The sequence below is a fragment of the Saccoglossus kowalevskii genome, chromosome 13, assembly GCF_978046115.1.
Source record: "Saccoglossus kowalevskii chromosome 13, keSacKowa6.1, whole genome shotgun sequence".
Classification (NCBI taxonomy): domain Eukaryota; kingdom Metazoa; phylum Hemichordata; class Enteropneusta; family Harrimaniidae; genus Saccoglossus; species Saccoglossus kowalevskii.
The window spans coordinates 16,697,400-16,712,532 of record NC_140653.1 but is presented as its reverse complement, the minus strand read 5'-3'; the positions used below and the strand labels follow the sequence as shown (position 1 = coordinate 16,712,532).

Genomic DNA, 15,133 nt, shown 5'->3' with positions numbered 1-15,133 from the left:
TAACTACAATTACTTTTACTACGAAAATAAATGAATTACGAACTGATGTGTTAAACAATTTGTTAAATAATAACAGGTTTCTGAGCGATCAAAGTAAATTGTGCTCCTAGATAACCCCTACAGAGGCGAGTAGACACAGTCACACAATTTATATTGTCAACATATGGAATAAATATTACTGTGACATACATGTATCACGGGGGAAAATCTTTCTCTCTCTGGGTTCTCCACACTTGTCAGGGGGGAAACTCGTCTCGTCTCTCTATCTCGTCCCCTTGAGGTACGGGATCGGGAAAGTCACTTTAACTTTACAGTCAAATAAGGCACACACAACGAAATACGTTTCAGCTCTCGTCTTAGTCGGTCAATCGAGCACACTATAAGACACAGCGCCCTGGGGAAAAGTCCCCAAGACTCTCACAAGGCTGAACCAAGACTCGCCCAAGACTGGACTGCCTCAAGGCTCGCCCCTGGACTGGACTCTCGACTGCCCAGAACTGCACTCTCTCTCTACTGCGTCTATCGTGCTGTGCTCCCCAAGACCAACTCAAACTCTCTTTATTCATTTTCACAACTCTAACCAATTACAAAACAGTAAAAGACTTTAGGGCGTAACCTTCAATCATAAAGCCAATCACACTAAGTACTGAATACGTCATATCTTTTGATTAATCGTTCACTACATTAATAACTATGGAATACCAACTGTCAGAATCGCGACGGATATCTCGTAATTAGTTCCAAATCACTGAGCCAAGTTCCGTCCAAAACTTCAAATAGGCCTAAACGATGACAGACATAACACAGCAATTCACTAATAATCAGCTAATTAAGTCGGTTAACAGATACGCGAAAACAAATTCATGACACATGTAAGATCTACACCGATTTCTCTAACAAATCGTATCATTGTTGTAGTAAAAAAAAAGAATCGAACATTATTTTTTATTTTTTTATTTATTTTTTGTTACATATTCGATATTTAATTGATAATGTCATTCAGTTTTATTAACGTTTTATTTTGCTTGTCATATTTAATGGCCTCCATTTCATGCACCACCACAGGAAGCTTCGGGGGATGCACCTTCCTGTCCACATACATTACTTTAATAAATAAATATATAAATAAATACTCATCAAGTATTATTATGTTATAGAAAACATAGCTTTGATGAAATCGAACAAGGCGTGTGGCCCAACCCACAGTGTGCCAAGAAAGAAGAGTGATGGTAGTCTAATGACATACCATCTATAAATAAAAAATGCCATTTTGAAATTGGTCGTAAAACGTAACGAGGGTACTGGCGTACATACATACTGAAAAAACGAAAAGGGGCTAGGTGGTTGTCGTTGCATCTATCATGATGTTTATAGACATGTTTTAAGAAGCATAAATTCTCATCGTTGAAATAGCTGTGAGTTTTTCATGTGTTCTTTCTCTGTCCGTCTGTTTTGACCCACCCCTCACCCATATTGATTATTATTGTTGTGACCTTTGTCGAATCAACCCCGGGACACACTCGGGACAATTCGATCGGCGTACAAAGAAAAGAAAATTAAAGCTGTAAAACCGTATTTAGAAATATCTCAATTACGTCATATCCCGTTGCCTTGAGTCCGTGGCATATGATGGTTATTCGTTTATTCTACTGTATAATTGCATTAAAGAACTTGAGATTAGGGCAAAGTGTCGAATTCTAAATGTTGAAAACGATGCACAGGTTTTCAAAAACACAAATATCTTGCTGTTTTATTTATTACAACAAAACAAACATTTGCATTTTTGAATATCCGCTATTTTTTTCAACTTCGGAAAACCTACCTTCAAAAATTTATTTTTTAGCTCGACCTATCACCAACTTTCACAGATTTCTCGTTTTCTGGTCAAAAATAATTAATTTCTCAATTTAAGTTTTACGTGGTCATGATACGTATATTTTTGAGTTTAGAAAATGTTTGTACCACGTAATTTCACGGTATCCCATAGAAGTGCCTGTTGTATAAAAATGAGTGCGTGGTAATGGTTGGTTTTCGGGTGGTGGTTGGTGTAAATTACTTTTAAAGCGGGGGGGTAGTCACCTGCGCACGCGCGCGAGAATTGAGTCCCAAGCGACGATAACAACACACTCTAAAACGCAAAGGCTTATGGGTAGACGCTTGTTCGTAAACAATGTCTGACCGTCTGATAAGCAGACTGTTTTGACTTTTAAAATATTGGATAGTTTTATTTGATTCTGTTGTTCACAGAGCACAAATGAAAATCATGTATTGTCACAGAACAACTTTTAGCCGGAAACACATACTTTCTCACCACCATGGATTGTATTCACATTGTTCCCATGGAAACAAGATCGAGTAACCTCTTTTTCTGCATTGGGGAATAAGAGTAAATGATACTAGTAGTTTTATTGTCATTGTATTTGTTAATGAATTTGAAATAATACAGATAATAAATGAATTTACACACACTTGAATTAATTCATTGTTTTGAGGCTCCCTGCTTTTTTGCTGGCAGCCTTATTTTCGTCTCTCGCTCGTACGTTTTACTGAAGTTCCCAAAATATGCGACAAATACTATATGGTCCAAATTGTGATGCTACCATCAAATCGTCATGTGTAATATTTTTCTCCAAACAATGATTTCGTACAGGAGTTGATGACGTCATGTTTCTAAATTTAAAAATTATGTCACAAGTTCTTATAAACTCTTCGCCGACGCCCATATTTCAATGGGTTTAACGCTATGGGAAAACCATGAAGTCGTTGTTTCTATGAAAACAAAATCGGATAACCACTCTTTTTACTAAGAATGAGTAATGAAGTAAAGTGATATTTTATCGTCATTTTTTATAGATTTTAAAATAATCAACATAATAATGTATTTAGAGATATATAAATTAATCTATTGTTTCGAGGCACCCTGGTCATATTTTCTTCTTTTGCTGAAACTTTTGTGGGGGACGATACGTTGCGGTTATGGAAATGTAACGAAATATAGTATGCAAAATTATCTGCTACACAATCAGCACCAATCACCACAGAAGAACGACTTAATGAAAACTCAGAATATATTTACTAACGGAAAACCCACTGGCAATTCGGAGACTTACAACTCGATATCAACGATATAACACAAATTGTAAGAATGATACAGAACTGTCAGTATGTCCTTGATATACATTGATAAACTCTTGACCGTGTAAGAAAATTAGTGGGAAAACTTCTAATTGGATGAATATAAAAATTGAAACAAAAGAACACACTGCGGTGGTTTCTACCACGTTCGTATTCATGTCGTCTTCTCACTTCAGAATCCGTATTTTGCAACAATGTATAAGTCAGTATTATTGAACTTGTACAAAACGAAATGAATAAAGCGATTAACAAATATTGCATGTTTCAATTACAATGCTTCACAGATATTAATATGATTCAGAAATTACTCCGACAACTTTCTGAAGTTAAGTATTTCTTTAAAAATGTGTCATAAGATTGAATAACAGTTCGAGTATCTCAGTTTTTCTTCAATTTTTAACTTTCACGTGACAAATATTATATTATATCAAATGTCACGAGTAATTTATTTTAATTACCCAACACAAACTTGGATATAATGATGACTAAAAGCAAACGGTGTCGTGTATCACTCGGACATATCGCTCATTGTATGTGCTGTATTTTTACAGGCAATGTTCGAATTTGTGCAAACCAAACAGTCTGAGAATTAAAACAGAAAAATAAAATTCGAAAACTTCTGGGAATACGAGTATTGAATGGGGGCGCTGTAAAGTCGGCGGTAAATTCAAAGGTGAATGTATTTATGACGTAATTATATCCTCGATCGCCATTCCAAAATGGCGGATGACCTGGTAACATCGCCGAAACGTTTGCGGTTATCTTTCGATGTGGATAAAGGTAATTTTACGATATTGCGCGCTATTTGTTGCATTTTCAGATGTGGGTAGACACTGTCTACGTATGACTGGGGTCGCATAAGCGAAATGATGGCTCTGTGCTGCAATAAAATGGAAACAAAAATACATTCACGCGCGAGCTCCGTGAATGTCACAGATACCGTTCTCGCTTACTGGGTCACGAAACATAACAATCGCGGTCATGGGTCAAATTTTAGTCCAAATTTTGAAACGTGGGAATCATTATGATTTTATATGAAACAGAATTATGTTTAATTAATATTTTTGCTCTCAGGCGACAAACTTAGAGCGCACGTTTTTTTTTTAGCGTAACTCGACTCAAGGCCACACACAAGTGATGACTGATCGAAAAGTCAACAATCATCTCGGGTCGTCAGCACTGAGCAGCAATAGGAACTTGCTGTTGTGTTAATTTATTTTCTCGTACTCCTATCAATGAGTTTAATCTTAGTTAGAATTTCAAAATTATAAGCTGCATAAACACGACACTCCATGCAAATTTGTTCTTCAAAATAGATTTTCGACCTATTCATAACAATTTAACCCTCATCAGCTCTTCATTGTCAACCATTGTCATTCAGTTGATCGGATCTGTGCAGACATTCGTCAGAGCTCCGTGTCTTCTTTATTTTGATGAGAAGTAATCAGTATTTAAGGTAGCAAACAGGGAAATCTCTTTAATAATAAATTTACCTAAATGTATTAAACCAGCCTCAACATACGTACATATGGCAATGTATGATACATGTTTTGAGTTCTACATGTTTTGGAAGGAAACTGATATGTTTGATTAGTACTGAGAGCTCTCTAGCTTCTTTTTTATTTTTAGTAAATGTGGTAATTGAAAACAGAAACCCAGAAATATCAACCATTTCCCACATATATCATAATCTCAATTTACTACTTTTATCACTGACCGAGTAAACATAGGTTACCTAAGCGATTAGAACCAGTCTTGTGGACAAGAGTGATAAAATTAAAAAAAATATTGTCCAATGTATTTACTTATCTGTACTGCTGAAAATGGATTCATGAGATACATGTAATAACAAAATATTAAAGAACCTTTAAATATTTGTGTTTTAATTTCACAATTTAACAAACTCAAAAGCACACAATCTCTGATACCATCATAATTTGATCGTTTGGTCCATAATAATTTTCATTGAGAGCTGCAGATGTGTGAGCCCTCTAACAGGACTAATTTTATAACTTAAAACACGGTGGTTGTTGCGCAGCGCATGTTCGAATTTCATGTAAATAAACAATGTATTCCACATGCGTTGCTATGAGTCCCATGTTAAACAGGACGCGGCGCGACGACTGCCGCCCTTTAAGTATCCTGAGTTAAAATGGGACCCCCCCAAATCAAGTTGAGACAGCTTGTTGACTGCTTAGAGGTTGGCCTTCAAGAAAATTTGATGTGACTAAATAGAAGATTTGAGTCACATGCAAAAATTTTATGGCTCCTGATTTCCTTCTTTCTTTACCAAACTTACAAATTCTCTAACTAAGATGTATGATTTTAGTAGTTGCGTCTTGGCAAATCTATTTGCATCAGTTCATATTGTCTTAGAGAGCACACTGCTGCAGTTACCAGGCAATAAAGCTGATATTCAATCTTGAAATGAGTCATTCTTAGTTTTAATTAATGCTTTATAATGTTAATATTGTTGGCTTTTGTTTTTGAAATGACATAAAGCTTGTAAAGAGTAAAACAAAGTTACTAAAATCAGGGTTGTCATTTGCAGTTCCTAATTAGTTGTTTGGATAGAGCCGGAAACAGAGACTTACTGATTGACCTCTGTATGACGTTTCCATCTCCCCCTGCAACTTAGACATGCCTGGACCAATTACATTAAATCTTCACACATGCATCTTGTGATACATATGCTCAGCCATTTATTTTATGATCTGATTCAAAATGATTGAATTGCTTAAATTATTGTGGTTAAATCTTCAATTTCATCAAAAGCAAGCGTATCTGTCATTCCAAAACTGGACCTTGGGCCATGCTGATGTGATTGCAAATCAAACTTCACAATTGCGTTATACATCAAATCACAGATATTTATGTGCATTTGCTCATTCATTGTTCTGGTACAAAGTTCAGTTAGTTTGGACGAAATCCAAAAACAGGGACTTGTGGATTGACATTCTCGAAATGCAAATGTTGCAGGCTAAAAAGAAACAAATAAATTGTACAAGTAACCTGTAGAATGATGTGTGGGTATTATTTTTATATTGATTTTTGTTGCATTTGCAGCAAATAGTTACCAAACAATGAGAAATCTACAGGATTGAATATACCTCTCGGCTGGCTTCACATGCATAGTTCAAGCCTGTCTAACCGGTGCTTATACAAGGGTTTAATTACAGCACCTAGATGGTCTGTGGTTATAGCTTCATGTTCAGAGTAATTACCCTTCACTGTGAAGGACAATATGAGAGTTGACTTAAATGACTGGTGGAAGCAAGGCTGGTAAAATTTTGCGAAATAGTAGTTAGTTAGAATTACCAGACACGCAATCGAGACATTGAGGGATATTGAAATATGAATGATAAACAGCAAGTGATATTTCCAGAGATATAGTTGGAATTGAAGCAAAGGAGTGGCCTATTAACCCATGAAACTAGCCCTGAGTACAGTCCTGTCGGTTGGCCTCCTTCCGTTGATCATTTGGCCCCTACAGTCCTGAGAAGTCGCATAGGCCGATGATTCGACACCCGCCTACAAATTTATGGCGGAGAACCGTTCTGCCGTTTTCATGATTGTAACCAGCTAAAACATCTATCGACTAATCTAGCGATCACAAATACCTTTTTTGTGACTGGAAAATGAACCTACAGCACTGGAACGTTGGCGAAAGCTAGTTTTACGCAACGAAAGAAGTATTGGAATAGCCTATTTGCAAACTCGCTAGCGAATTGGCTAACTGCTTGAGATGCTGAATTGTTCGAGTTACGGACATCGAGTTACAGAAATGACCACGCCCATATTGTTGAAACCATGCCCAAATTATAACTCGATGTTCAATCATGATTAACAATTAACATAACTTCCAGTTATGGGCAACATACATTTTAGTTTTTGTTGCACGTCCACATTCAGCAAGCAAGGTATCTGGATGAACAATAACTGCAATCTACGTTGCTTACTGTTAATTAAAGTTTGAGTTATAAAATTTGACAGTTAAACAAACCAAATAATATATGTTGCCTGTAACTCGAAGTTTGATTAACTGTTATTTAAAGTTCGAGTTACTGAATGTGGACGTTTAACAAAAATAAAAATATATGTTGCCTGTAACTCGAAGTTCTGTTAACTGTTGATTGAAAATCGAGTTACAAGTTGGGCGTGGTTTCACAAAAGTGGGCGTGGTTTTAAAAATATGGGTATGGTGATTTCTGTAACTCAATATTTTCGTAACTCGATGTCCGTAACTTAAACATTTCAGCATCTCTAACTGCTTGGGTTAACTGAGATTCGAAAGCCAACTGTTTAGACAAAACCCAAGCAGTTAGCTAATTTGCTAGGGAGTATGCAAATTTGCTGCCCCAATACTTCTGAGATTTGCTGTAACAGAACCATAACATTTATAAAAGGCACAGTGCTGAGATTCAATTTGAGTATACCTGAAATATACTCTTGCAATTGCACACGAGTCGTACAAAACGTAGTTTGGTGACAGTTGGGAATGATACCAAGATTTAACAATTCCATGAGAAAATAGCGATGTTCTTTTAACACATGAAACGGGTGTGCATAGAGCGAATTTTGTATAGTTTCATTACGCATACACGCAGCCGTATATATTTTGACAATAAACTCTTCTTTCACATTATGCAAATACAAACAAGACATTAAACCTTCCTGACAGTAACATGTAAGTGTTGTAGTATAAACCCGAATAAAAATTACGGACTCACGGTGAATACTTCTAGCGAGTCACCCCTCTATAAACTTCTTCAACTAGCCGAGACCAATCACTAATTCGCGGGGTTAATTAACTTTGCTCTTCCATAAAGCATCAGTTTCCCACTTCAAATAATCATAAATACCCTTGATACCCTGGAGAAGTACATGTAAGTCCATTGTTTCACAAGAATGACTGTCTTCTCAATTTTCTCAAGATAAACATCCCAGGGTTGTTTTGTTTACTAGAAGAAAATGTCTTTTGGCAGCATTTCGTGTATTAATTTTGATTGCACAAAAAAGCAGCAAATACTGTTACTGAAGCACTGAATTTGCATGATTTTTTTTCCAACCATTCACCCAAAAGTTGTTGACACTTTGCAGTCGCAATGATGGTTGCATTGTGACGTATTTTAACCTCCGGAATCTGACCTTGCATTCTGGCTACATTTACCTCTTTTTCATACCAGTTCAATTTCCTTTATTTCATCCAGATTCCATGAAATTTAATATTTAAAACCAACCTTTATTTCATTTTTCTAAAATTATTTTATTGATCAAAGGACCTTTCACTCCCATCATGCAATCTCCCATAGTACTTCCACAGACGCAGCGGCGATCACCAACATAACTACAAATAACCTCGCTCTCAGGAGCTGAGGAATAAAGACGAGGTAGTTTATTTAATCAGTGCTGAACTAGAGGCTGAAATTATAATTAAGTTCCTTGTCATATAATTTGTTTATTTCAATTTCTTCTGAAGTCAAATAGTCTAATGCACTGGTGAAACACGGTAGTAAGCGTGAGTGAAAGGATGTTTTTGGGGGTATAGTTTACATTGTGTATGGAGTGGTAGGGTCGGGTGTCATATAATTTGTTCATTTTCAACTCTTATGAAGTCACATAGAATTTCACTTAATTTATTTTCGCTGAAACGTTTTCAAGCATTACATGTGAATCCGATTTTCCCTGTGCTGTGTCTCAATAGAGTATGAGGTAAATGGCATTTTCACTGGAATTTATTTCAGGGGAAAAATGTTTTCAGTAAAAATGAAGTATACCATATTATTATATATGTACTGCAGTTTATTTTGATTCATCTATGAAATCGGTATTTCCACACCCCATATGCAAACAAAGTAGTCCTTTCAAGAGTAACGTTTTCGAAACATAGCAGGAATAAACAATATTTAGAAGTGCGATATTTTACCCTTGGGGTACATGAATATACTTGCCGAGTGAAATAAAATTTGAACAACAGTAATGGTACTTCTAGGCAGTCACTTATTTTGACTAAAACTAATTTGCATATCACCCATGCAATAATGTATTTTCACGGTCAATATGCTAATGAACATGGTATTGGCGATCGGCTCCACTAAAATTGCCCCTCAAATCATTTGTGTGTGTGATTTCCAGTGTTTTCACGCATTAGCTCTGTGATTTTTTTGGCTTGGCCAATTTCACTCAAACATGGCAGATAGGTCACACCTTCACCCTAGTTATTAGGAAAAATCTGCAAAAAAATGTTGGTCCACCGTTGTCCTAGCAACAGTAAAAAAATGATGTTTGGATAGCTTCGAGCTAAATGTATCTCCTACAAATTTAGGATACAACACCTCAGACAAAGTTCATTGTACTCGGCTTGAGTTTGGGCACAAAGTTACTATTTGAATTTTTCATCTTTTTTCGTCAATGAGAAAGTTGACCCCAAATTTAGAGTAACTTTTCACCAGGTATGGCTTTTCAACTAACTCTTCTGTGATTTTTTTTGGCTTGGCTGATTTTGTTCATACTTGACAGGTAGGTCGTACCATCACTAATTGGAAAAACAATCCTGACCCACCACTACCATGGCAACAGCCAAAATCTGTTTTTTGAATACTTTCGCCCCGAATTTATTACCTCCTACCAGTCTTGTAATAGCAGTGTTCAAATGATTATACTTTTTATTTTGGCTACGTTGTGCACTGGTAAGATATCGTTCAGCAACATTTTGGGCATATTAGCTGTACACCATATGGAATACTACGATTGAGAGAACTTTATGTATGTTGACTGAGCTTTATCATAGACCATCAACATCAAAGTACCAGGAGGTTTCTGCTGGCGACGTTGCGGCGTTACCCAGTTCCAAATAAAGATTACCAACGCCAAATGAGCGACATTTTTACCGGAAATCAAGATTCATTCAATCCACAAGCAACAACACAAGCGAAGTTATAGCGTGCAGCTCATCAACGACCGATGTAGACAAAAAGTCATTCCGTCAGTGGAGTACCGCAGTTGTGACGGCATGTTTGCCAATGCACAATTCTGTGGAGGAAACTTTTAACTTAATTTAAACTACATATGACTGATTCGAAACATTCCATCAAGATCGAACGGTGCCCTATCGCGCCAACCCTTCACCATTGTATTCAAACGAACCTCGTGGTGTGCTGTTACATTCTCCTTCGAACCCGGGATTCAACTATTAGGGGCGTTTCAATAAAAAAAACATCGCAAATCATGCAAATTTAGCATTTTTAAACCAGTATACTAAAAAAGAAATGCTCAGCGATGCAAAAGAAGGATAGATATTACTTTTCATTATACACATCTCTGTTTATAATATCCCTCACATATTCTACTCCCAATTATTCCTGCGTAAAATGGAATAGCCTCTTTTCATGTTGACATTCTGAGTAAAATCACGTGATAGGCTGTTACAATTGGCTGTTACATACTCTTTCGTCGGTCTGGAAAATGTGTTTAATTAGCTCTCATTCAAGCGACAATGCATATTTCCCAGTGGGAGTGAACCTAGTTCGAATCTGCCATTAAAAATAGGGGTGTTTTCAGCAAAAAACGAATAACCCTTGAGTGCACACAATACACTGAATTTCAGAACAAATCTTGCATTAGTTACAGCAGCAGAATACCACAGAAATATCAGACGAAACATGAAAACACTATATATTGTATTTCAGCCTGAACCCTCTATATTGCAATTCCAGGAATTAACCCTATATGTGCATCCATTTCCACCTTGGTATCACCCAACCCTGAAAACAAATTCTTAATACCACGCTGAAGCGTTTGGTAAAAAGGTTGAATGAAACTCATCTGAAACGTTTCAGCCAGGATTATGTTCACGACTTTCATGATCTTATTGACTACAAAATTCTCCTTCAAAAAATCGACCACGTAATTATTTGGTTGATTGCTGGTTATTATTCCGACCATCAGCTTCTACAACGTTTATATTTACAGTAAATGAACGAACAAATAACACTTCCAAATGATCATCAAAGTTACGATGTGACATAACTCACTTCGCGATGTTATACAACGGTTATACCAATAATTCCTCTTACTCAGTCATGATGCCATGCAAAAATTAAATACTTCTTTTTTTATATGAAAAAAACGTAAAATTTGAACTAGATTTATCGGGAGAAATTATTTTGATCACTCGATCACTTCGGTGAAAAACACAGACCCGCCATGATAGCTGTGACGCGTTAGTTCGAAAGAGGTGATTAGCAATTTTTAAAAGGTAAAAGAAGTCTTGAAAGAAGAGTTTTTACATGATTCACGATGATTCAACAGTTCAAATGTATTTTACCCAATCACGCAAAAAACACATTGTTTTTTCTTGAGTAGCAAAAACTGATCGTGAACTCAGCTTTGCCCATGTTACATCGGGGTGGAATTGATTTTGAAAGAATTTTAGCTTTCAATCTAAAGACTCCGTCTATCAGAAAATATTTACTTACAAACAAAGAGGTGCTAATTTTACAAAATTGACTTGTATTGTTTAAAGGCGCTACCACATCGCACGACTATATGTCTATTGTTTACAAATTATTATCCACGACTGGCAGGATGCGTGTCGGTCAGTACATAAGTATAATAACAATATGACAATAGTCCTGGTCAGAAGCGTTTCCGTGGTGGTCGCTAATTTTGAGTGCCGGTCGGGCCGACCAGCGTGACGAGATCCCCAATGAAAAAAAGCACTGTGGCAATCTTGCTAATCACTGTGGCGGTGTCAGACCGGTGGGTGGCAAATCGAAGCACTGTGGCGGGACCGCCACGCTGTTTACATCCTGGGGAAAACACTGTAGTTTAAACTTTACATATACATCATATCAGATATACTGTGTATGCATGTGCATTTGTTTTATGATCTGATTCAAGATGGCCAAATGGCAGCCATTTTAAGACCAAAAATGTATCAAAATAACATTGTTCGTCTGGATCTCAGTCATGCATGGATTGATTATGTTTAAACTTAGTACATACATTGAAAATAGTGGGACCATGGTGTAATTTGATTTATTTTTCAAATTGAATTAAAAATGGCTGACTTGCTGAATTTAAAATAAAAAAGTACATCTTCGATATGCCTGGGCCAATCAAGTACAAACTTTACACATACATGTACATTAGACGTCATGTTGAACAAATGCACATACATTTTTCACACCATCAAATCCAAAATGCCTGACAGGCTGCCATCTTGGTTATACATGAGCAGATTCACAGAGCCATATCTCGTACATGTTGGTCGACATTACAGATATCACTTTAGTAGTCATATGCAATATTCATGCATACAATCCAAATTGAAACTATGTAATGATTGATTTGAGTTTTTACTCTATTTTTATGTGTTTGAGTGGGCATACATGTACATGTAATGCTTTGGGAGTCAGCCATTTTTGTTACAGAAACATCCTCCTTTATTTGTATTTTTGCTATTAATTACGAATTTATAGTGCCTAAAAAATTTTTTTGTAGTTCACCTACTTGGTGCCATACTTTTGGATTATTTTGTGTATGGTGATGTACTATGGTCATTTATGGCAGTCAGGATAATGACTATGGCTGTTTTAGATCAGTGTAAAAGTAAAAAAAAGCACTGTGGTGGTACCGTCACTTTGTTTGTTTTCTGGGGAGAATACTGAAAAGCAGCCAAAGAAATAAGTGTTTCTTTGTGTAAAATTGGAGAGGACTGTCATTGTTGGAAACATTTGTTGCATTTGACCACATTCTTCCGCTGAAATTAAAATAAAAACAAGCTACCAATCTTTAGATATGCTCTAAACATTTTTAGCTCTGCTGTCGACTTTGTCGAGCAGAGCTTATCATACGAGTGATTGTCCGTCGTCGTCGTAGTCCGTGTCAATGTTTTACTTATTTGACTTCTTCTTGAAAACTACAAGCCTGAATGCTTTGAAACGTGGTGTATATGTACCTTGGGTAGGCCTATCTTCAATAATCTAATTTTGATGAATATTTTTATTGTTTTTGGTAAGCATGTGTAATTGCTTTGATACTATACATACCTATATAGGTACCTCAGGTAGACCTCTCTTAGATTTTTTCATTTTCTAATGATATCTTCAATTCTTTAATTGAAATGTGCATTGCTAACAGCGCAGCTATCTCAGCCGAGAAGCTGCTTGTTAAATAATCATGGTCGAATCGTTTTAGTCTGTATTAAAGTATTAAAAAAAACCTCTGTTATTGTTATGTATGAATTTTCAACAAAACAATTATAATATTATATTAGAATATTATTATATTATATATATACAATATTCTAATTGTACCTGTTGTGATTATAAAATTATGTTTATATACTTGTACATGTATGTCATTAAAAGCTTAATTGGTTGTAATTAGGACAAGAAGCTTTCTCTCTTGCGATGATTTCATGAATCTGTTTTTTAGTGATATTGTGTGTTTGGGTTTAGATAAATGGATTACTATTTGTTAGTTTAAAAATCTGCCTCTATCCGAGAAAGTGTGTTGTGGAAAAATGTTGGAAAAAAATAAAAACTATGCAACATTGTTATAGCTTGCAGTATAAGGACACTATTGTAGTTCTATGCAGTGCCTACTTTTCCATGTTTGTAAGCAAGAGGTTAAATCTTTTTTTACTAATTCCATCTATGCTTGGAATATTGTTCACACCTTTAATTGGGAGTAGAGATCTGGCTTTTATCACTCTGCACATGAAAATTGAGATCTATGAATGAATTCTGGCGATAAAAACAACTTGTATGTGCTGCGAAATGCCCTAAATATCGGGTATAAAACGGGCTGTGAAGTAGATGACAAATGTCCTCTTTTTCTGGTGTCGTTTTGCTTCTAGGGAACGCTGGGTGATGACGTCACTAATGAACATTATTGAATACACATACCGTCAAAAATTCAAATATATTTAGTTGGACACAGTCCGAAAACGGGGACTTATGTTTTGACCTCTGTGTGTCAGTGCGTGCGTGCGCCCGGACCTGTATCTTAGAAATGTCTGGACCAATCAATCACAATAAAACTTCACACATACATCATACATGATATTATACATATGCACATCATTTTGTTTTTCAGATAAGATTCAAAATGGCCAACTGGCGGCCATTTTTGTGCTAAAAAATATAAAAATCAAGCATTTCTCGGCTGTTTACAGATGGATTTTGTTCAAACTTGGTATATATATTAGACATTATGGGACCTTGATGCAAATAATTTTGTTTTTAAGATTAGATTCAAAATGGCTGACTGGTGGCCATTTTGTTTTTAATGAATGTGGTTCTTGTGCCATATGTCTGACTTGCTTTCACTGATTATGTTCAAATTTTAAATATTCATTATGCATCATGTCATAGATAGACAGATAAAAAATCATCAAATATTAAGCGTTTCTGGCATTTATGGATAGATTTCGTTCAAACTTGGTACATTTATTAGACATTACAGGTTTCTGATGCACATAATTTATTTTTCAGATCAGATTTAAAATGGCTGTCTGGCGGCCATTTTGTTTTAATGATGGGCTTCTAGACCCATGTGTCTGACTTGTTTTGACTGATTATGTTCAAATTTTAAATATTTATTGTACATCCTGTCATAGATATACGGATATATTGGTTTGACGATCCTATTCAAAGTGGCCAAATGGTGGCTATTTTTCTGCTGAAAAGATCCTCAAATATCAAGCATTTCTTGCATTTATGGATGGATTTTGTTCAAACTTATAGCATACATTAGACATAACAGGTTCTTGATGCACGTCATTTTATTTTTCAATTTTTCAGATTGGATTCAAAATGGCTGATTGGCGGCCATTTTGTTTTAATGATTGGCCTTCTAAAGCCATATCTCTTAAATGCTTTGACTGATTAGATTCAAATTTTATATATTCGTTATACATCATGTTATATATATATATATACATGATTTTGAATGCTGTTCCAGAGCAATATGTCTCAATATGGACAAGTAC

General features: G+C 35.8%; 1 protein-coding gene across 1 annotated transcript in view; it reads left to right on the top strand.

Annotated features, from left to right (window-relative positions):
• The first annotated feature begins 3,842 nt into the window (after window positions 1-3,842).
• LOC100370367 (uncharacterized) overlaps window positions 3,843-15,133 on the top strand; it is a 28,368-nt gene continuing 17,077 nt past the window's right edge. Inside the window, exon 1 of the mRNA XM_085506984.1 lies at window positions 3,843-3,915. Coding sequence (XP_085363110.1) covers window positions 3,855-3,915 — 61 coding nt within the window. The 5' untranslated portion in view covers window positions 3,843-3,854. The remainder of the gene's footprint in view (window positions 3,916-15,133) is intronic.